General features: G+C 41.5%; 1 protein-coding gene across 1 annotated transcript; it reads right to left on the reverse strand.

Annotated features, from left to right (window-relative positions):
• Positions 1 to 423: 423 nt before the first annotated feature.
• On the reverse strand, positions 424 to 23,215 carry TNFSF11 (TNF superfamily member 11). The gene is made up of 5 exons (XM_066177451.1): positions 22,952 to 23,215; positions 14,588 to 14,755; positions 8,064 to 8,109; positions 7,883 to 7,981; positions 424 to 2,729 (listed from the first exon to the last, which is right to left on the reverse strand). Exons 1-5 carry the CDS (start codon positions 23,168 to 23,170, stop codon positions 2,308 to 2,310), a joined length of 954 nt encoding a protein of 317 aa, XP_066033548.1. The 5' UTR covers positions 23,171 to 23,215; the 3' UTR covers positions 424 to 2,307.
• Positions 23,216 to 24,671: the final 1,456 nt, after the last annotated feature.

Raw genomic sequence — 24,671 nt, forward strand, 5'->3', positions numbered from 1 at the left:
AATAGACATTTTTCTCCCAGCCTGCCACTGCACATCTTTATAGCAGAAAAAATTATTGTGACCTGTAGCTCCTGAAAATAAGAAAACCAAGAGCACCAGATTCCTCAGTCATTTCTAGGTTTGAACTGACAACTGTTTGATGTGAAACATAAATGGGAAGTCTTCATTCTCAGCTGAATTTCCAACACCTGAAGATCTAACCAGACTTGAAAGTCATGTATGTAGATCCAAAGTCAAATCAAAACTCCATAAAATTCATTGTAATTTTCTCAAAGTAGTTGATTTATGCCTCAGTTTCTTTCATGAGTTATACCATACCCAGCCTGCGCATTCTGAAATCTGAATAAAATTATCAAAGCTGCACAAGATATATGGGTACACAGGAAAATAAAGAAATCACAAAGTTGCTTTTTTTCTTAGAAATGTATTTTGTAAGAAAACAATATTAACATTAAAAAGAAATGTTTATTATACAGTATAAAATAATTGCTTGGATTCAACTCAGTTCCTTCAAATAAAAAAAAATTAAAAAGCCTGAGGATTTGTATGAAGCCCCAATTCCCACAGATTTGATTCCTACTGCAATAGTGGGCTTTCCCCACATCATCCATAGAGCACAAAAACTTCAAACCTCCCTCACCCCCTTACCCAACAAGCTGCTGTCCCCTGTCCAGATGTGCTCTAAATATCACCTCCCTGGCCCCTGTATCCACTCTCAGATTCCATCCACCCACCTCTCTTGGCCAAGCACTATACAAGCAACAACTCACGCTGCAGGAGTCTCCCCAGTTAATCCCTTGCCTAAAACGAACAGTGGCCAGCCACTGACAAATAATGTATAAATGGCTGAGTTGTTCTCAGCTGTCTGCCCTCATAAAACCTGCAAGAATATCTCTTAACTCTGCCATTCATTTGCCAAAGCTGGCAGAAGGGTGCAGAGTTTTAAAAGCTACAGTGGGAGACAAGAACAGGCAATGCAATAAGCTTCACTTTTTCAGGAAACGAAGCTAAAAAAGTTACTGTTCAATTGCAGAATTTAACACTGGCAGATTTTGTTGTAGGAAAATATGCCTGCTCAGTAACTATAAATACCCCTAAAACATATCTGGGGCTTACTATGTATTTTTTTTTATTTCATTTTTACATAATTCCAGTTTAATTACCCTCCAGGTTTGAAAGGCACCCAGTGACCAGCATTCTGGTGTAATTACTCATGGCATTGGTGTGATTTTGCCTCCCTTAATACTGACAATTTTAGAAGAAATTTATTAAGTTAAGAAGAACAAAGATATATATTACATTTGCTAATTGCAAACAACCTCTTATAGCTGCATTTTTTCCCATTGGGATTAAAAAGTGCACCAGTTTAACATGTCTGTACATAAAAACAGTTTAAAACATTAAATACACAAACAGAAAGAGATTTTAAATATTTTGTATCAAATACTATAGGACAATATAATTTACATTTTTTTTTACACAAAACATTACACCTGAAATATAACTTTACATATTACAGAATATAAAAATACATACTTTTGTTTAAAAAATGTCTTTGCAGGTTCTGGCACAATGTAATACTTAAAGGCACACCATAGTTTGGCAATCTACATTTGCAATTAACTGTGCAACAATAATAACATGACCTGTAATTAACTTTTTAGAACTGAAAGGCGAGATGATCTCCCTTTTTCCTGGAACGGCCCTTTTACTCAGGTAAAAGTTAGGTTGAACTGTTTAGCTGTTCTCCAACCCATGTCTACTATGGTCTGAGCTCTCCAACCCTAATCCAGCAAAGCAGAATCAGCCCCAACTCAACATATGAAATGCCACATCAAATGCAATGGGATTAGTCACACTTTCATAATCTTTGCTGTCTCAGGGTCAGAACACTCAACTCCAAGCAAAATGGAGCTTTAAATGCAAGCTGGGAGCCAAGTTCTGTCCTGCCCTATGTTTGCACCAAAACGAGTAAGGGTAATCAGGGCAGAACTTGGAAACAGAAGCTCAACAACATTAATTGAGCTATTTCAACTATACCAATGCAAAAGGCACAATGACTCTAGTGAGGCCAGTGGAGACAACTGAAGTAAAACTGCTTTAACACTAAATCAGGAGAACATTCGCCCTCATTCTGCCCTTCAATGTATTTGCAGGACTCCCGCTGGAGTCTGCATGGGACAAAACCGTGTCTTTAGAGATATTTGGCTTCTACAGATGTAATTGGGTTGCAGAAGATTTTCAGTTCTTCAAGTTGTTTTTGGACAACTAAAAACTCAAACAATATTCAGCACACTAAAGAAAGGTTCAATCTAAATCCCTAACTTTAAATGCTCCAAAATAAGTTGCTTCTTGTGAAGAATCCAGTAACAATGGGTTTGATACCTGTATACTTATCATTTCACCGGATTTTAATTTAAAAAAACCCCCTACATTTACAGAATAAAAATGAAATTCTGAATTCCCGGACCAGTATTTGGTGCTTCCTCCCTTCATCAACACATCAAAGCGCCTTATTTTAAGGTTTGTCTTAACCACATACACCATCAACTGAAGCCCTCTTTTAGTCAAGTTTCCTGAAGTTTCATGATGTCTAAAACAAATATTGGCATAAAGGTAGTAAAATCCATCTTGATTAACAACTAGTTTTCCATCATGGAACGTCATATTTGATAAGTTTGCCTGGCCTTTGTCATGATGCCAGGATGTGAGGTTCACTTTGCGAGTTCCTGGGGATAAAAAAAAAAAAAAAAAATTATTTATAAACATTTGACAAGCCCCAACATTTAGAAAGCAACCTCTAAGTTTTTAGAATCAATAGCAGCTAGAGTTCAATAAGTTAAAGTGAATATGAAACAATTATGATAAAAATTCCTAAGAAATTTCCTCTTTTCATCACACACTCCCATATTTTTCTTAGTATTTCTAACTGTGCCCTCGCAACAGAACACCTGCTGGACTATGGTAGAAAACAGTTGCTTGGCCTGTAGTTTGATTATGCTAAGAACCATGCAACAAGCTTTGCATAGACATTTCATTCCACCTAAAACCTTATTCAAGTAACAAACAGTTGAGAGTAACTTGAAAAACTTGTTAGAGGTAAAAACATGTAAATGTTGACAAGGAATAACTAAAATTCTAGAAAAAAAAAAAGCTGAATTGGTAATTCCCAAAAGAGAAACTTTCCATACTTTATGTTTGTGTGACTGCAGTGGTAGAAAGGTAAACATATTTTCATTTGACAACATCAAAAATGGGGAAAAGTCAGTACAAGTGCGCATCTTTAATACTACACACTAAGCTGTCTAGACTTTACGCAGCACTCCAAGTATTTATGACATAAACTTCCTGATAGGCACAAGCCACTAACATTCTATTATACAGGGTAATACCCAGGGCATAACACAAGAGATGGGAGGTGGCCAACTTGTCCTTCTAACCACTAGTAATTTTCAGCACACAAGACTGACTCCACTTGTTCCCTCCCACAGCAGTGGGCTCACCAGAGGACTTCACACCTCAGCATCTAAATGACTACCTGAAATACTCAGTACCTTATTCTCCCAACGTCAAACCAAAACAGTCCATCCTTAGCAAACTTTCCATGGCACACAGCAAGGCACAGTGCCCTCTCCTCCAAGCCCGTACAGAGGTGTGCCCCAGGACCCTGCCAGGTCTGTGCAGAAAGGAAGGGGAAGCAGGAACAAGGGAACTTGAGAGAGATGAGTCTTCCCTAACTGCCAAGGACAAGCAACTTCTCCATGTGAGAGGAACACATTAACAGCATCCCACAACAAAAGCCTTCTGTTGTTCTTCCACAAAGACTTAAGCAAAAGCACTGTCAAAGGCAGAACACAAGTAGCTGCTCCCCTCTGGGTCTAGTGCAACCAGGCAGGAATCATGAAAGCAAAACCAGACAGAGAAGCCATCTCCACTGCAGTGCCTCAAAAAAACCCATCGATTAACTGGAAGAGACACCAAGATCTTAAGTCCCTTAGCCTGCAATTATTCACCTGCAAAATACGCTGAGTTAGAAGTACCAGAGTGCACCTCTGAAGCACCGGGAATAGCTGAAGGAGTTGTAGAACTTTGTGTGCACAGCATTAAGTGTGGGAGAAATACTGCACCATGGAGACTAACTGCAAGATGGGCTAACTTCATGGGCTAACTTCAAGATTAGGAGCACAGGCAAGAAATCACTGCCTGGATTGAGCAGAGGCAGACTAGATACAGGACAGGAATGCAGCCCTAAAATGGAACAGAAAGGCATGCTGTGGTTGCCCAGTGGCACACTGGGTAGTTGCTAGGCAGATTTTATTTACCTGACAAGTCAACTTTTTAGTTACCAGTCAAGCTGCAATTTTGAAGAAATCCTTAGTGGGAAGATTTTCTGCTGAAGAACATAAAAGAGAGCAAATAAATGCCACAGTCACTTGTAATTGAGAGAGGGGCTCCGGATGAATTTTGATTACACTACTTGGATGTTCAGGGGAACAGGCCAAGAGATGATGGAAGATGACCCTCTCTGCTTTGAGCAAAGGATTGGTACAGGTAACTTCTGGAAGTCCCTTCCAAGCTAGATTATAATGCTATGATCACGTGTGCTGAGGTGGACAGGCATTTTGCCACAATTTAGAGCTCCAGAAGAGGCAAGCCACAGGCAGCAGCACAGCACAAAGATGCTCTGGTAGGAGCTATGCCATGCAACCTGTAATGGAAGGAGCAAGCAGGTTCTCAGCACTTCTGGTGGTAACACACCCAGATTTGAAGACATCAAAACAATCAGTACCCTGAAACACAGGAAGTGCAGGAAACTGGAGCATGTAAGTGCCAGATCTGCTGTCCAAGAATGTTATGTATCAGAAACTCTGACACATAACCCAAGCCATGGGATGGTCAAAAGTGCTGCAATTCAGTATTTTCTGTGAAAAAGTTTACTTTGGAACCATGAAAAAAACAGCACAAGGTAAGTCCTTTTGACAGAGAAGGAAGTGGCTGGGGGATAATGAGCATAATAATTGCCTTCCAGACAGGACAAAAAGCATTATTTAAGAATTCAAGATAATGCATGCTCTTTCTCAAAACTGAAGATAAACAAAAAAAAATGTCTTGGTTTTTTTGTGAGCTTGAACCAAGACTAATACAAATGAGTTAAATAAAATTAATTAGCAAGAAGGAAGATGATGCGAGGGGAACAGAGGAGAAAGGAGCTCTGTTCTGATAATTTGTTTGCATCCTAGTAGCTTTCAGGTATAAATAAAGCCTGAAAAAAGGACCAAAGTACTGTTTGCTCTGAAAAGTCTTTTGGAGGCAAAGGGCAGCTAAGTTGAACCTGCAGCTGTAAATAGCTCAGAATACTACAGCATTTCCTTAGACAGCTAAAGATATCAATTCACACCCCAAATGATATATTTAACGTTTATATTTATTTCTGTTTGTGATTTTCCCCTTTAAACTGTGACTAATTTCTGTAATCAACTTACAAACCAAAATTCACTGTTTTTATTTAAAACCTAGGTAGCATTTATAGTGAGCTCTGGTAAAAACCAAGCAGCAAGCATCCAGCTCTAACCTACGGCAGCAAACTTAAAAAATACACACAGCAAGCCAAACCACTACAGCTTCTGTGCCAAATGGTGGGTGGGGACACCAAGATCTGGGAAGGGTTATTTTCCCCCCTCCCTTGCACTATCCCCCCAGCTGCAAAAGTCCACTTGAGGCGTGACATTATTGCGAACCAGGTCAAAGCAAAATGTTCTCTCACAGACATTGCTCAGTGCCAGTTCATGAAGGGTGTTTAGTAGAAAACTGCTTAAAATCCTGCTTGACAGTGATGAAGACTTTTTTTCCTGGCACTGTTTATTCTGGATGAGTGTGATGATAATAAAGGATCTTAAAATACTAAGAACAGATCTGTCCATTCAGGGATGGCAGGAAAAAATGTAGATGGATTTCAGACATGCAGGGTAAAGAAGCAGGGGCAAAAAACAGCAATTGCCATTTGCAGTCAGAGAAAACAAGATGGAAAAGGAAAAACTCCTGGTGAGCCCTCAGGCAAATTTTTTCTTTCTTTATGCCTGTCACTAATCTCTATGCTACCCAGCCAAGTGGATACTGCATCATACCACTGAGCATGATATTAAAGTGCTCCACAACCAGCAGGTTCAGGGTTCCCACTATCCCTAAGGATGCAGCCCCTCACTGCTGCAATGCCCACAAGGGCTGCAGAAGCTGTGCTCATGATTAACTCCTGGCAATGCTCTTTCAAAAGAGGCAAAAGCCAGATCAGGAGGGAGTATATGCACAGCTCATCACATTGGTAAGGAGGTGATATGCAGCAAAAAAACCCCAATGTCTCACTGGCCATTACCCATAGATGTGCTCTGCCACACCCTTGAAGGTTAATGCAGCAATGCACAACTGTAAAAATTATCAGCTGCTGTAAATTACAGTTGTAAAATTATAGTTTACAGCAAAACATCCAGGTAAGCGGCAAATAAATTCTACACAGAAAAAGGTGGATTTCACAGACTGTGGGACTGACACACACACTCCACTTCTGCAGATAAGTGACCTGTTTCTATGACTAGCAAATTAACTGAAACCTTCCAAAGATATGCTGATATTCCAAAACTGCTAAGGCAAGTTTACTGATACTGAATCCTCTGTTATTGACCTATTGTAAAAGTAGGTCAAAGCCAAAATCTGACTAAAATAGAAGCTTGTCAGGAGGCATTTGAGCTAACAAGAAAGCTTGTGGAAGTTCTGCCATCCGACAAGCTGTTTAAGCTCTCTGCTATAAAGCTCTAGATTGTGGCAATGCCAAACACTTGAAAGAATCCTATCCCTCCAGGCAAGAAGCTGTACTGAAGTGCTTTGTCTTTAAATAGAGCAAGAGCAAGGTATTACTATGCAAGCTGCTAAAATCTCAGATTTCAAGTCTCAACACACCATTTCCCCTTTGGTTTGGTTATATAAAACAGAAAAGCAATGTGCATAGCTCAATTAACAATGAGTTCAGCCCTGCAGAATGTATAAATCTTCAGAGAAAGAAGACAGTGGTGATCAATACACCCCTTCTTAAGATCCTCTACCTAATAGCTTCTGAAAAAAAACTCTGGTTTACTTCTACCACACCAACTGTTGAGAGTACAGCATTGAGGATACAGTGAAAAATCTCAACTGACAGTGCCCCGGGGCAAAAACTAAAACTGTTCTAACATTATCTTAAAATTGTAGGAATGAATCTTTTCCTCTGGAAAGTGTTCCAAGGCAGACTCAATTCTTGTTCCCTGATATTGTACTAGCAAGAATACTCCCAAAGCCATCTGAATACTTGTGTGTAGAAAATAAGAGCTCTGGCAAGATAAAAGAACACCATCCTCTTACCACAGGGGCAGATAAAAGCCACAAGAACATTTTTTCCCCCTACTCAGTATCTCAGGCAATGTTTGTGCTGGTACATGCTTGTATGTATGCACGCATCTTCATGGCTGGTGTCCAGTGGGAGTGAAAAAGTCCTGATGGGCCCTACAGGCCAAAGGAAAATGGGAAACTTCAGAGGAGAGGGTTCAACGTAGATCTTCCTGCCTCACCTGAAGACAGCACAAAGGGGCAGGCCATGCCCCTCAAGAGGTTGATCATGAAATGTGGCAACTTGAAATGGAGGTCGTTCAGCACAAGGCTGATACAAAGGGAAGCCATCCACCTTTTAGCACTACCCCTGCTGCCTCTGAGATCCTTTAATGCATCCTATTTATTCTCACTATCAAAAGCCATTTCTGAAGTCCCAGTCTGTTGCTATTTTACTTATCTTCATATACTTCACAGTTTGATACATTTATACTGGTATTGGAAGTATTCACTAAAAAATTGAACTTACCAGATGGAATATTCTTATCATCAATAATGAGATGGGCAAATGGCTGCTTCTCAGGTTTGTTCCTCTTGTACAGCTCAAGTCCTAATGCCTCCATTGCAGCTAGAGATAAAAGAATTGCATTATCCCTAAAAGGCAAGTTTAGTGGAACTAAAATATTTCTTATTCATAAACCAATACCTACCTTTTTCTGGTCTTGGTGGCACTCTTCCCATAGCACGCTGGACTTCCTAAAATGAGAAGGAGATTTTGCTTTGATGTTTTCTTGGTTTTTTAACAATGTTTAGTTTGCACACTTACAATACTCTGTGCGTGTACCTGGGGACACTGTTCCACCTGCAGCACATTCAGATGTCTGGGATTTGAATCATGTAAATATGATAATATATATATAACAGGCACACACAATCAAATTACTTCTAGTAATTTGATAATTCTAATAAAGGTGGATAGAAATGATAGTATCTATGATTACTGAATTATTTACTGAAGTAGTGGTGACAGTAGTGACAGTAGTGGTGACATATTTAAAACCTTTTCTACTTACTGTCCTTGGAATATTTCCCTAAATATAATAGAACAATGATTGATAAGAAGGCATCACATCAAACAATGGAATTTATGAACTGATTTAATTACTTGAAGTCTAATGGCAAAGAAAGATGCATTTCTATACAGGAATTAGTGTGCAATCACTCTAACTAAACTAAGGACATCTAACCTGAATTTTGTTAGTGATGAGGTGAATGAAAACCTCCACACCTCACACTTGGCCACCAACAGGGAAAGCTACAAGGCTTTACAATCTAGGCTTACTTCTAACAAGGTATGCAGGAACTGAAGAATTAAGTATCATCCACACTGGACCAAAGGGACTGGGTGCCAGACCTGGAAAGTACGTCATTCTTCAAAGCTGCAGGTAAATTTTAGCATGAATGGAAAGTATGCTACCCAAACCCAGAAACAGCACAGAATGCAGGCATCAGGCACCACAAGAAGCTTTGCTTTTAATCATTCACACCTGTACTCCTCCCTGAGAAAAAGATATAACCAGCAGACTTCAAAAATCTAAGCAGCCTGCTCCTGTTACAAGCCTAGACTGAGTCTTAGTATTAAGCTCAGCCCTCAGCTCTGTCTCCCTTTTCCCCATAACTCTCCCATCTGTTTTCTAAAAAAACAGGAGTAATATGTTTGTTATTCTGAATACCTCATGCCATGGAGCTGTCAAGAAGATGTTTAGTAAAAGGAAATATTTTGCTGAAGATAGCAAGGCATGTCCTCTTTGAAACCTAAGAGTGGTGGTCCTTTGTTTCATCTTTATGCCACACTCACTGCTGTTCGCCTGATTCAATCCACGTATACAAAATACGTCTCAAATTTGGCCAGATCAGCAAAGTCTCACTGTGCTCTCAATCACTGGGGTGTTTCAGAATTTGAAATCCTGCTCTGAAAACACCTGAAGTCCTGCTTTTATGTAGTTTTGCAACCACAGTGAAATATGTGAAATATGACTTGGCTGGTGCATTTATTACTCTCACTTTCCCCTTTCAGTAGGTGCTTAAATGTTAAGCCAAAATGAAAAGCCACAGCAGTATGGAAGTTGTAGTATGACTATCAAAACACAGTACTTCAGCTGAGATATGCTGATTTCATAGATAAGAATCATGAAGATGCTTTTTGCTGTAGAGACGGGAAGAAACGCAGAAGAATCACAACTTCAAAAGCAGCAAAACTCACATTCAGTTCCCGCATTTACATTCACTTTGCCTCTCTGATCTTCCTACTTCAATCTCAGTTCTAGGAACATGAAAACTAAGTTCAATTCTAGGAGCTGCATGTCAGCATCAGCCACTAGTCACACTTGTGTAGGAAATAGGAAGATGAAAAGAGAATGCAAGTACCAGGTACTGCGAAAAACGGCACAAGCTTCTGAAGAGAACAGGATGTAAGGCAAGAAGAGCCTGGGAGATGGACCACACTCTCAGAGATTATTGCAGCACACCTATCCCAACCCTTTTTCTCTTGAAGGAGAGACATGTTTGTTTTCTTGCTTCCTTAGTGGAAACTTCTCAGATGTGGAGTTCGTTTTAATACCCTTTCCTCCAGGACGATGTGATAATGTCCTTGCCTGGAAAGCCTACTGAGCAGATCCAAAAAGAATCATGTACATTTCAATCTCCTATTATCTAGATTTGGTACTTAAAAAAAAAAAAAAAAATCTCATGGTTGATAATTGCTCTGCCCTTCAAAGCCCTGAAGTGGTTAACTGCTATTTTACTTTGAACTTAATATTTTTCTTAGGAGCATTCAGTTCTGCTTGTGCACATTTCCAAACATGCTCTAGCTTAAGCAGCTGAACACCTCACTTCCCAAGACCCAGCAGCCTGACTCAGCTCAACTTCCACACAGAATGGCTCTGGTCCTCATCAGATCAGTCTGATCTGCTCTCCTTGTAACTGGTGGTGGTGCTGTTCATCTGCAGCTTCTCCCTCAGTAAGCAGGACAGCTACCCAGGAAGACTGGGTCCACAATTCTCCTTGTATGGAGTCTATGACTAGCTCAGCTGGTTAGATCATGGCACTAATAACACCAGGGCTGGGGGTTTGAACCAATGTTTCATTGACTCTTCTCTGAGCTTATCATTAGATCAGAAGTGGCTAGATTGTGGCCAGAAAACAAAATCCTCCAGCAGTTCTTTAAGCTCTGGACTAGTGTCAAGCTCTTTACTTGATTCTGACCAGCCTCATGAAAGTTTGTAATTCTTTCTGTAATGTTGCCCCAGCTTCCAAAACGGAGATGAAGCACATTAACTAGTCCCTAGGAAACAAATAGAGAGTTGTAGGTTTCCTCATAATGAATAAGCAGTTAAAGGCCTCTTGATTTTTTTACTTGGTGTTCATACACTTCCACGGTGCTGATACACAACCTACCTTAGAAAAGCATTTAACTATGTATTTGCTTCTGACCCTGAAGGACATTTTTCAGTGGATGTTTGAAGGTAGTCTCTTAATGGGATTATAAAATCCGTGGTATTCTTACTTCAAGGAACTAAGAGCTGTGATTTCTCAAATCACCAAAGTATCAACTGTGCTTTTTAGCTCCCGAAATGTTCTTAGGTGTCTCACACTTACTCACAATGTAGAGGCTCATTAAGGAGGCAGAAATAGCTCAAGAGAACCCGTGACTAAGACACTGCTATAATGGCATGAAAACTGCTGACAAAACATTACCAGCAACTTTTTAAGACTGCCATCCACAGGACCGTGTGTGATACCAAGCTGTTCAGTTATTTTTAGCAGAACTGTACACAAAAAACACCCCACTCTTAATCTTATGACAGGCTGTACTTGGACACCTTTGTCATTTGCTCACTGCCCACCAAGTCAACTCTGCTGGCCTGCTTCCCACATTCCAACCTCTTCCATACACTCACTGTTTGAACAACAGACAAGGAGTTAGGCACAAAAATGAAAAACATGTCTTCCCTTCATCCAAAAAAATTAAGAGGCCACTAAGAAGTTCCAAAATTTTCTTATTTTAAAGCTAAAAGTCATGTTTCAAGTGCCTGGAAAGTTGGGAACTGCTCTCTACCTCATCCACAGCAGGTTGCAAAAATAACTGTTGCTCTTTATGTCCAATGCTGAGGATGCAGAGACAAGGCTACACCTGAAGACGTGACATTGGTGAAAGATTTTTGGTCTCCTTTAGTTTTTATCTAAATATCTCAGTATCTACTTTGAGCAGCTCTAATAGCCTTTTGAGACCAATGAGAACTCCTGAGCAGCCACTAGATGCTTCAGATGTGGTCTTAAAGCTTTTTCATGCACTTGATTCTTTTACTACCAAGTGCTTTAAGTACAGCTGATACCAGGAAGAAGAATCTGATTCTCTTGCCGGAAATTCAGCAAATTGAAGAATGCTAATCAGGAAGGAAGTGAAACAGAAAGTATATGAACCTATATTCATCAGACTGTGGTTTAGAGACCAGCAATAAAACCTCTGTCCAAATGAGTAGTCTACTGCTTGCAGGGGGAAAAAAAGGCACATAAAATTGTAGGATGGAAAGCTACAAAATTGTAGGTGAAATTTTAACAACTTACAGCAATCACTTGTGAAACCTTTACTTGGTCCATAACTATGTGCTCTTTAAATGTCTGCTAAGTATATAGATCTCCTGAAAAATGCTGCCCTAGGGGTCTAGCAAAGCACTCTGTTGCCATGTGGGAGAACAGCTTAGGCCTAGACTCCACAAGCAGCTCGAAGCTGGGAGCATTGCCAAGCAACGTTACTTATGGATTGACCCAAGATATGTTTGTAGTCCTTTCTACTTCAGGCTCATAACAGACTTCATAAGGACTGTGGTTAGAGCATCTGGACTGCCAAAAGCTTTTTAGAGTTACATGGAAAAAAAATTAAGCAAACAGACTGGCTAGGAAAGTATATTATTTGTCTGCTTGAAAGTTTATTTCCAATATTGAAAATACGCTCTCTACTTACTGAGCTGCTTCTTAAGCAGAATTTTTATAGCAGAATATGTTAAGGAATCAATCATTAGATTCTGATTAAAAGAAAAAAACTTTATTACTTTTTCAGGAGACAAGTACTTCTAGACTGGACCTTGCAGCCCTACTACACTCATTTTCATATGAGCACTTTCATTTTCAACATCAATCCCTGCTTTACATTTAAGCACACTGCCTACAGGTGCGCAAAGAAAACCGATGAGAACTGGCACAGGAAGCTGTAACCATAAACCTGAGCAAAAGAAATTTGTCTATTTTCATTTCCTGAACAGCTTGAATTGCAAAAGACAATATATTGAAAAATCAAAAAACATAAATGGTATTTTGAAGTGTTCCATTTTAGTCACTTAGCATGCTGCCAGTTTAAATAAGGATACTGGCTCTTAAAACACACGTAAGTTAGATTCTTTAGATTCTCCTTAAGGAAAGTGAAAAAAGCACATTCAACAGGAAACCTCCTTTAAGTCACATTAGCTGGATCCACACACAAGGGAGTTGCACAGCTGCAAGTTACAGCTGCATCTCCACTCTGCAGGGTGACTGAAAGGCAAAATTCACAGATGATGATAAAGTATAATTCTGCCTTGACACTGTTACTTTCACTTCTCTGATGTACCAAAAAGATGCAAAAAGTCTAAGGTCACCACCTTCCTATCTAATTTTTTCTCTGTCATTGATACAAGATGACAAAGCATCCAGACCACTACTGCAGCTGCTAAATAAACACCATTGCATTCAAAGGAAATTCAGAGTCTAATTACTTTGGCAAGGGGAATTTTATTGTTCTCAAACTGATGGTGATCAGCCAAAAAAGTTATCCCTACTCACTACTTATCCTGGCCACGGACATTGCAGCATTTAACCTCCATCCAGACTGGCAGGATATAAAGCTTCGGCTAAAGCCAGTGCCTTTGTTGAGTAACCAGTAGCAAATGCCCAGAACACAGGGCCCCCCATTGACTTACTGTAACAAGCTCCTTACTCTGTGATGAGTAAATGAACAGCCCAGCACACAGCACACATGTAGGCTGCAGCATGAGAGGCTCTATAAAATGCAGGACATAACTAATCCTACAGACATAACCCTTTGTTTCCCCCTTAAGCTCTTGAAGGATGTGGCTAGCAAAAGGGACAAGACATGGACTCCTATGTCTCTGTGTTTTGTTCACAAAAAGATCTGTCACTCAAGAGTTCTCTGTCAAAAGCCAACATCACATCAGCACAATTCAAATGCTGTAAATTTAATTCAAGTACAGTTCATGCTAAAGCATATGTGAGTTTAGCTCAAATCTAACATAGTACCCTTAATGAAAAACTATGCCAGTCCTGAGGCAGTAAAGTTGTAATAGGCCTGATAAGCCAGGAAAACCAAATACCATAGCAGACATTCATCTGTTACACAGCCCATAATTAGCACTAAACACTATCATGAACACAAGAAGATCAAAGGCAGTGACTGTAGTAAAAGGGGATTGTGGCATATTTCCAGCTTGCCTAGGTTTCTTCATTAGGGCTGACTTCTTTTGTCATTTGTGTTTGGGAACAAGCTGTCATTCTCAACTCCAGGGCAAAGACCACCCAGTTATCACGCTATGGCAAAGCAGGTCTTCTGCCAGTGTGAGAATGGTCTGCACAGAACACAGAACTGGCAAAGTGAGCCAAATTCAAAGCAGGAACTGATGCTCATTTTGAACTTCAGACAGAGTAGGAAACAAGAGCAAATGCTATCTCCTTTTCCTTCAGGCACTATTTTGCTTGCTGATGATCCTGACTTACGAGAATCTTGTCTGGAAGATTCCTTCGAAAAGAATGTAGAACTGATGCTTGTTATGAGCATCCAAAGTGTTGGAAAACCTATACAAATATTAGCATAAATAACTACTGTTCAGGCCCATCTAAATGTCAGAATGGCTAATCACCTAACTTCAATCAGTTTTCTTAGTACAACTTCAAATCTTCCTTTCTTAAAAAAAAATAAAATAAATAAAATGTGCTTGAATACAGAATTGGTTAGCCACTACCAGATTCATCAGCAAATACAATACCATTCTGGATAAAACTTCAGGTGTTATTCAAACACCAGGAAATAATTTATAGAACTTACCTCTGAATACAGATTTAGGAAAAATTGCTTTAATTTCAATAAGACCATGAAATAAACAAACACACTGTGTGTGCCACTTACCCTCTGCACAGCCCTTTGGAGAGCCTGTTTCACACCTCTACAGGATTCAGGCATTAACTTGGCTTCTTGACTTTCAAAGGAGGCATCATGCAAATCGGTACTTTCTTGGTGTCCAAAAAGTGTTCTAACACAGTGTGCATGTTCTTTTGAAATTCTAGTAGGGTCCATCTGAAACAAAAACATAAGCACAACCACAGTTCTAAGTGTTAGAGGCACTTTTCAAACATCTGAAAGTTTGGCCCCTGGCTAAGTTTGTTCATTATAAACAGTGTAGAGAGAAAAAGTTCCCAACATCAGGTTTATTTCATTGAACAAACATGTGAAATAGGAGAATGAATTATCTTCTGGTACTGCCTATTTCATTAGCTTAGACTAGATATGTGACTTTCAAAAGTTAAAGATAAATCCCATTCTTATTGTAAAGTCAGGAATTTTGAATTCTATATTTCAACCACTCAGGGCAATATTGCAGTTATTTTAGCAGGAAACATACACAGTTATCCTACCTCCAAAGCTGTTTTTTGTAAGATGACACATGAATGTCAAGTACAGAAACTTGGGGAAAGTATGTATGTGTGTGTGCAGCACATCATTTTCAAGAGGAAAAACAGAAGTTATCTCTGAAACCATTTTATCACTGAAATTGTATCACTGAAGCTGTCAGTTGGCTATCACTGAAACTGTGATATGTATGGATGTGCTCATTGTGATAGAGTTTATTTTCTTTATAGTAGCTGATACAGAGCTGTGTTTTGGATTTGCGACCAACACAGCATTCCCAACACAGGGATGTGTTTGTTAAACTGAGCAGGGCTGACACTGAGTCAGGGCCCTTTCTCTGTCTCACCCCACTGCACCAGAGAGGGCTGGGGGTGTACAAGGAGCTGAGAGGGGACACAGCCTGGACAGCTGACCAGAACTGGCCAAAGGGATATCCCAGACCATATGGCATCATTCTCAGCATATAAATCTGGGGGAAGAAGGAGGAAAGGGGAGACATTCGGAATGATGGCATTTGTCCTCCCAAGTCACTTTATATGTGGTGGAGTCCTGCTGTCCTACAGACAGCTGAACATCTGCCTTCATATTCTGCTTCATTTGTGTGTGCAGCTTTTTCTTTACCTTTTAAACTTTCTTTATCTCAACCCACAAGTTCTCACTTTTACTCTTCCAATTCCCTCCATAATCCCATCAGGGAGTGAGCAGCTGTCTGAGACTTGGTTGCCAGCTGGGATTAAGCCATGACAGTGGCAAGAGATACTGCTGTGTGGAACAGTCACCAAGACAGCAAAAGTCAAAGACCAAAAGATTATTAAACTGCACCACAAGACACCTCTGCATTATTGGACAAGGAAGGTAAGTTTAGACAATCTGCAAGACATTTTTAGCAATCAGTCTTTGGAACTGAATCAAGTATATTTTTAAATCCTGCATCTTATCACTTAGACAAACTGGAAGATAATCTAAGGATTAGGACTGTACCTTGACAGAATTTTATTGCACAAAACCTATTTAAACCATTTCACCTCTATTTTTTTTTTTTAATACTCCAAATCCTTTACACTGAAGACATTTAAAACTATCTTTTGGAGATGGCCTAAGACTCTCAGAAATTGTTCTCAACTTGCATTTATTCTGCTTTACTCCAGGCTTGAATAAGGGTTCATGCATCCAAACTCTTGCCTAGGTTCTCTAACTGTAGTAGCTGGCCTATTAAAGAACATTTACTTCTATCTTTCTTTAGTTGGAAGAAACACTTTTACCTGAGAATTACTAAAGGTTATTTGCAATTGCAATGCAGGAATACCAAGACATTATGGACAGTGCCTAGTGTTCAGGTTCCTTTAACACGAAGCTGAACAAAACGGCATATCAAAAGGAAGTTTTTCACAATACAAAACAGCCGGAGTGAATCAAATATATCATTTGTTCATAGCAACATAAACTCCCTAACCCCCAAAAAAGAAATTAGTTAACTTAAAATCGTAAGATTAGGATTACAGAGCTGAATTAAAATCTACACCACCCAGGCAGCCACCCAATAGTAACACACAGCAGAGAAACATTTGTTGCATAGACAGCAGTACCAAATGCTGCCTCCTCCATCATCATCCTTCTGCTCAAGTCCCCAGATGGAAAGCTCTTTGCCCAATTCATTCAGACCAGTGTCAGATCCTGTAGCCTGGTTTAGCTGTCTCAGTCATCCCTGCAGATTTGGAATTAAATAAGTCATAGAAGGCCCACCCAAAGATCATAAGATGCCACAGCTTTGAGCAGAGGGGTAGTGATGAATTACAGAATGGCTTGGAGGCAGTAATATCTTCCTGTAATGACCTGACACAGTTGAACCCCAAAGAAAATCTATGTATAGCCATTGCAGCTCTACGAATTAAGTGCTAAAAACCTACACTAATGCCTTCTGAAGTCAGCTAGTGCAGCACCGCTTCATTAACTGCGTAAGGAGATCTAAACCAGCACCCCACTGCTCTCACTCCCTTCACCATGGAATTGAATTCCTGGATTTCAGTCCCCTCTTCTAAATCAGTAACAAGGGAGGAACTTTTGCTGGCCTAATTTCCTTTAAAATTAGTTCCCCCAAACCAAGTCACTCCAGATATCAGCATCAGAGACAGCATAAGGACAGGCATAAGAACAAAATATCAGGAAGGCAGCTCTAGCTTTAACTGACTGTAAACCTGCACTCTTAAGGCATCTCTCACACCATGTTCCACTTGTATTCAGAACTTAGAAAATCAACTGTAAATTAAAATAATAATAATAAAAAAGAAGCACAAAGCAGCTGTTCACCAACAGCTGCTAAAAGGCCATTAATGCAAAATGATGTGGGTTGGAAGGTACCTTTGGACATTTCTAGTCCAGCCCCCCACTTGAAGCAGGGCCAACTTGTAACTAAGGTCTTTTCGTGACAAGCTTTGGGGAATGTCCATCAATGAAGACTTTCAGCTTCTCTAGGCAAACTGTCCTAAAACTTCACTACTTCCAGTGTGTAAAAAAAACCTTGGTTTTTATATCCAGCTACAGCTCCCCTTGCTGCAATTTATGACTGTGCCTCTTGTTTTTGCTGCATGCTACTGAAGAGCCTGACTGTCTTTAGATAGCTAAAAACAGGATTAGCTTCCCTCACCTTAGTCTGTTCTTTGTCAAAGAATCCAGTTCTCCTTTCTTTTATACATTTTGATACCTACCTGTCACAGTGGTTTTCTGCTGGACACCTTCCAGTTTGTTGATACACTTCTGCCAGTAAGGGACCCAATATAGGACCCATTACTTCAAATGTAGCCTCTCATGCTGGGATTGTTAGACCTGATGGAACTGATGTCTCTAACAGGATCTGAATATCTGAGTCTTCTCCCCTCTACTCAAATCACAGGATAGAACATAGAAAGCTACAGGAAATAACTGCTAATAAGTACTAATTTTTATCAGTAATTCTATTAGACAGAGACTACTATCCCAGTTTTAGAATAATTAAAACACATCTTCTGAAAAACAAGCAAGAAAACCAGGTTTTACAACATAAAGATCACGAAATTTGTAAAGGCCTGAGTGTCCAGCATGACAAATCATGCCAGCATAGACTCACTGCTATCAGCAATCATTCAAATGTTTCACACAATACTGTATCACAGCAGGAAGAGCAGCTTGCACAGAATCACTTGCTCAGATTACAGTTTATCTGCACAAGGCTTAAGACAGCAAACCAGCATCTATGTACCTACAGGTAAAAGGCTGAAGGCTTAATGGAAACACTGCAGCTGATGGTTTCAGCAACTTGGAGCTGCACAGCCCACCCTGACAAAACCTGCAAGTCTCCAGAGTTACTGTTTGATAAGGTGAAACTGATTTTGGGACTGGCTAACCCACCTGATTTCCCTCACCTTTTTCAAAGAATACCTTTAAGAATAGTCTTCACCACAGTGAGCTGTGAAAATCAGCTCACTTGCCTGAAAAGGCATTCTCAGAAATCCTGCACCTCACATCTTCACAAAGAACAAGCACTGAACTGCCATGGCTGTAAACAAGTACTACCAAGCACTGAGATCAAAACTGGGGAAGTAGTGATACACAGAAAAACTTCCAAGGACATGTTTTGAGAAGAACTTCTAAAGAATGAGAAAATTATGATGAAATACCAGAAGCAGCTTGATAGCTTGCAGGGCAGGGCACCCTCAGAAAAAAGTCCTAAAGATTTAGTATTTGTAAGAAACACCAAGATACGAACAAAAATAAAGGAGAAAGCTTTATAAAGTGTGAAGTAACCTAAATATCCCAGAGGAATTAAAATAAAGAGAGGAGTGTATAACTTAATTTTTAATATCCGTTTTGCCAGACCTTGCAATCAGATCAGACTGTTCAGTGCCCCCTGGTTTTCAGCATCTCTCATCATTCTAGCTGTGTTTCAGGACTCCATTCACCTATTTCAGGGCAGCCAAAATGAACTCCAGCATCATGGGTGAGACTAAATGAGCTTACAGAATTAAGAACCAATTTTCTGATGTAAAAAAGACTCAGTTTAGTTTTAAAAGACACAATACATTCTACCCACCTTTACTATTAAATTTTGCATCAATTATGCACTGATACAATATTGCATTAAATACTTACTTGTTACAATACATGTTTAACATCTACACTTGTACTTATTTTCAAACTCAAACCACTTTCCAGACTATCAAATATCACTCAGCACTCCATGACCTTTCTTACACACCAAGAAGGGGCTCTTCCAGGCTTCTGAAAGATGCTAATGACCCTCAGCAAGCTGTTTTTTCTGTTAGCCACAATGCTCACAAAACTTCAGATGAAGTCTGAAAGGTAATCATTTGAAAACATACCACAATGAAAGTCAGAATTCCACATCAGCATGAAATGACAATAAAAACTGGGCTTCCAAGTCACCATTTATCCAAGTGTGAACTCTTCAGTCTGGGAGAATACTTAAGATTTGTACAGACTTTTTTTTTTTAAGGGGAAAAGTGCACACTCTTGGAGATCTAGCCTAAACTGTGGGCATGAGACACCCAGCCACCACATTTCAATTTGAGCACTTTCTATTTGCTTCACTGCCCTCCAGCTCAGTCAGTGTTAAATCAGATTCCTACTCTTTAGAGATCTAAGGGCACTAAGGAAATGGGCCAGAAAGAAAAGATTAAAAGCTAAGCTTTTGGAGACGACACCTCCACATTTATCCATCATAGTTAAAGAAAATATTCTCTCACCTTGTGCTGTGCATTAGTCTCTATTGAGTGATGATCACCAGCTGTTCTGAGTACCTTAACTAAATTTTCATGGCATTTTTACAGATAATGAGAAAATATTCCTCAAAGTACAGGCAAAATAAATGCTTAAGTACCAATACATTTTTTATTGTTTTATTTTGTGGATTCAGTACACTGCACAGGATGGACCAAAAAGCAAGGATAAAACATGCTAGTGTCTTTACATTTCAGTACCCCGTTATGAGAATACTGATAAAATTCAAACTTACTGCTTTTTTTTCCTTTCTTTTTCGACATACTAGCTCATTGTCTCACTTGCATGGCACTGCATTATTTCTTGGCCACAAACGTGTTTACCCGTGAAAACCTAGTGTCAGTCTTCGTTATGTGTCTTGTGAAATTCCAAATGCTCAAGCCACAAAATAAACAAAATAAGGAAAAACCAAAACCTCAACTATTGTCTCAGCTTATAGTGTGCCATGATCCAGCCCAAATGATTTTATGCGAATACAGACAAAATGTAAGTGGTAAAACTGAGTCAGAGTTTACTCAGACTCACAGATAAGGTTTTAAAGAGCTTCTAAGATATAATTTAATATCAGCCTATACAGTCAAGTCTTTCTAATTCACATTTGCTTGGTTTACCAAGCAAACAATTCAAATCTTTTCATGCACAGCTTCTACTACTAACATTCATTTTTTAACAAAATTAATTAAAAATAATTAAGTTCTGTTATTAAAGTACAAACTTAGCTGAAATTTACACTGAAAAGGCCACATTGAAATAGCTTAATAAAATCAAATTTCACAGAAATCTTTTCAAAAGAAAGAGGTCTCATCATGACCCATTTAAATAACATAAACCTCTAAGAGTGTGAAATAAGAATTAACTGCTGCAGGACCTATTATGTTTTTCCATCTATCTTATTTCACAATTAGAGATGGTCAAGAAATATGAATTATCATATCTTCACTATAAGAACTATCACTTCTTATAGTGAATTATGTACTTAGTTCAAGAGTACACTTGTTTTTCTATTTTCCATTGATTACATTTTCTTCATTAAAATTCTTACAGGCAATGACTTCAGTCAAGCCTACATTGAGTTATATCACCTCTTCCAGATGTTTTGGAAATTCAAATTTACAAAAGGCTCCATTCAATAGCACTACTCCAAATCTACAGGAACAAGAAACTAGGAAGAGGATTAAGCTGTCAAATCCAGTTACACCTGAACCATGCCATTTTTTAAATCAAGGGAGCAGAAGAAAAATAGCCATTTTAGCTCTTTTTACCCTAGGTTGGGCACATAAGAAACCCTGACATGTACCTATCAGAAGGAGTCTTTAATAAGGGGGTATACTTTGATTAGTTGCTTTGATTGCAACAGCTCTCAGCCCCCCCAATGAATGTATAGCTGTGTATCTCTGAGCTGTGTTTTGACAAGAATGTCTTTTCAGGGTCATGAACATCTGGAGTGAAAAACATTCCCCTGTCACAAGTTGAAGTAGGCATTCATTTATTTCACTGTCAAGCAAACTAGTAGCTTTAAGCTACCTTACAATGAGTCCCAGAAATTAGATGTCACTCTTCTGAAATATACAAGTTATGATTAACTAAGTGCTGTATTGCTGTTACATTTTGTTTTAGGAAAAATGGAAAACACAAAGGCATTGTCAGTAAGAAAATACGAAATAGTCTGCATAATAAATTATCAGCAGTGCTACTGTATATTTGACAGCCATTCACTTGATTAAGTGGGTATACACTTGTGCAACACCTGTTTTCAGAGTGCACTTTGTTAACAAATCCAGCCTGCTACCTCAAGATCAAGTGCCTCTACCTAGAAAGTAAACCAAAAGAAACAAGTTTCCAGACTCTAACGACTTCAAACGAAAAGTACACACAACAGAAGTACCACTTCCAGGACGGCAGTCAGAGCCACATTAATAGAACTAACTAGCATCCGACAGTAAAGCCAAGCAGAAATCTAACACCTAGCCCTGAGAACCAAGTAGCTGGCAGCTCCCCACTTCCTCCGAGAGGGCTCAGCCTTGCAGAGCAAGAGATGCAGCAGCGAGGGAATCCAGGCAGCCGAGCCATTTCCAAGAAGCAGGCTCCTCTTCTCTCTGAAAGCCCAACCGCTCATCGCCTTATCTGCCCTCGCAGCGACACCTCCCCGCGCTCCTCTCGGCACGCACCGCTGCCTCTTCTGAGCCAGCCCGCACACTTGAGGCCTGGCAGGTGAGGGGAGGCTCTCTCCCAGAAATCCCCAGAATCCCAAAGAAAACTCCTGAGCTGCAGCAGGCACCTCTGGCCGATGTCCATGAGCACACAGACCCCGCTCCTCTGCAGTGCCCCTGCGCAGCCTGAGTGACAAACCATCACCAGTGGGGCTGCATGATGACCTTTCCTGTCCTTAAAGCCATTTTCTCCTGCTCGTGAAACATTTATGGCACCCAAAGACCTCAGCCACGTCACAGAATCACAGATTATACGGAGATGGAAGGGACCCTCAAGGATCATCGAGTCCGACTCTTGACCCCACCCAGCACCAACTCCAAAATCAAGCCATGTGCCTGAGAGTACTGTCCAAACAGTTCTAGGACTCTGTCAGGCTTGATGCTGTGACCACTTCCCTGGGAAATCTGCCTCCAAGCACCCTCTGGGTGAAGAACCCTTCCCTAACAGCCAACTGCACACTTCTCCCCAGTGGAAAACTGAAAGCCGATCATTAAAAACCCAAGCCCTGCACGACTTCAGGTGAAGGATCACGACTAACCTGTTTCCCGAGTCCGGGAACCTCTCCCGTCCGAGCCCGCCGCGATGCCCTGTATCCCAAAAAGCACCCGATGCCCGGAGCGCTACCTGGAACGCCTCGTACTGAGCAGGTCCAGTGAACAGGGGACAGCATAAGTTGAGCAGGGCACTGGGAGCCCCTTGGCCCGGCCCTCTCAGAACTGGATGAGCTTCAGAGACAGAGAAGTGTGTTCTAAAACTTTTTAGTTCGTTCTTTTTCTTTAATGAATCGCCTCGATCGCACCTACAGGAGGGCCTCTTCCGCAGGGTGCGAGGCGGCCGCACTTGCCACAGCGGGAAGCGCCCGCGCCAGACCCCGCTTACCTGAGCTCGGAAGTAGAGGAAGAGGGCGACGCTGCAGACCACCTGCCCCAGCCCCAGGAGGACGAGGGCGGCCAGGAGGGAGCGGGATGCGGCCGGCGGGTGCGGGTGCGCGGGCGGCGGGGGCGGCGGCGGTGCCGGGGCGCTCTCGTGGGCGGCGCCGCTGCCCAGCTCCTCGGAGCCGCGCAAGTACTTGGTGTAGTCTCGGCTGGCGCGACGCATCGCAGCTCCGCTCCGCTCCGACGGCTCCACACGCGGCTCCGCCGAGCTCCCCAACGGCGACAAACAACCCCGCCGCTCCGGCCGAGCACTTCTTATAAACGGGGCGGCCAATCAGCCCCGGGCGGCGCGCCCCTGCCGCCCTCCTCCTCCTCCTCCTCCTGCCTCCCGCCCGCCGCCGCCGCCACACACATCACCGCCGCCCCCTCCTCGCCTCGCCTCCCCGAGCACAGACCGGCCCCCGCCAGCCCGGGCCGGGCCGGGTCGGATCGGGCCCGCCCCTGCCCCCGGTGCCCCGGCCCCCGCCGCCGGGCAGGTCGCCTGGGGCTGGCGGTCGGCGCTGCTCCGCCCCGCGCAGCGGAGCGCTGCGCTTCCGCGCCACCGGGGGCGAGCACCGCGGGGGCAGCCCTGCTGTTCTGCCGCCTCCTGCCCCATCCTCACCCTTGCCCCACTCAGGTTTGTGCTCTACCCAGGCGGCCCCGTCAGCCGAGGTTCCCTGAGCCCCTGGTTGCATCTGCAGCCCCTTTCTCCTAAGTTCCCGGTACACATCCCCTGGCCCCTTTGGTGGGTCCAAGCCGTCAGGGGGCCAAGGGCCCGTCAACCCCTCCCTGTCTCACTCGCTCCTCACTCAAGCCAGGCTAAAATGAGCACAAATGCTGTTTACTTGCACTGTCCAAAGAAGCAACACAGTTCACAATCGTGTTAAGGTAATGGGTTAAAAACATGACAGGGGTGTGCTGATACCTGGCTGCCTGTGAAACCAGCTCAGAGCCTCCTCAGCCCCCACATGCAGCCAGCCTGCTACCTTCACATTTCTGAACCCTTGGTTAGGAGCATCTTCTGGTCTTCCCCATGTCTCAGTTTACATTCAATACCAAAACCTTTTCCTCATAAAGTCATGCTGCAGTTTGTAGGCATTTTCTTTCTCGTGGTCCTCTCAGAGTCCTATTTAGGCCAGATATTAAAGTGAGTTGAAGTCCTGCTGAGGCTTTGAGGAACTTGGGAGAATGACACAGAAAAACCATCTTGTAGATCATTTTGTCTGTAGAAAAAAGTCTGCATTTCAACTCAAATACACAATATCCTGTTTAGGTCTCACTAATCTAAGAAACTGAGAAAATGTTATCTTCTGGAGAGGTTGACAGAACCAGAGCTCCATAACCATGAGCTCCAACGAAGTAAAGGAAACAGGAACTCACCAAACCACCATGCAACAAATCTCTATCAAAAGAAACTGATGTTTAGCACTGAACCCAAATAGTGCCATGGCAATTCCTTCACCAACTAGACAACACCTGAGAAATGATGACGAGAGGACCTGCTTCTCAACATCACCCACCACAAAGTCATTGGGAGGTATGCCCCAACCTTGAATATCTACCACTATTTCTTCTTTCTAAATGCTTACTTTTATTCTCGGAAACGTTGGGAGCATTGTGGTTTGTAGTCCAGTTGGAGGGAGTGTTCCTGTAAACGTGTCTCAACTTTTCTAGAACAAAAGAAA

Source organism: Chamaea fasciata, unplaced genomic scaffold (assembly GCF_029207755.1).
Source record: "Chamaea fasciata isolate MVZ Bird 193981 ecotype frontalis unplaced genomic scaffold, bChaFas1.0.hap1 SCAF_2, whole genome shotgun sequence".
NCBI classification, from domain to species: domain Eukaryota; kingdom Metazoa; phylum Chordata; class Aves; order Passeriformes; family Sylviidae; genus Chamaea; species Chamaea fasciata.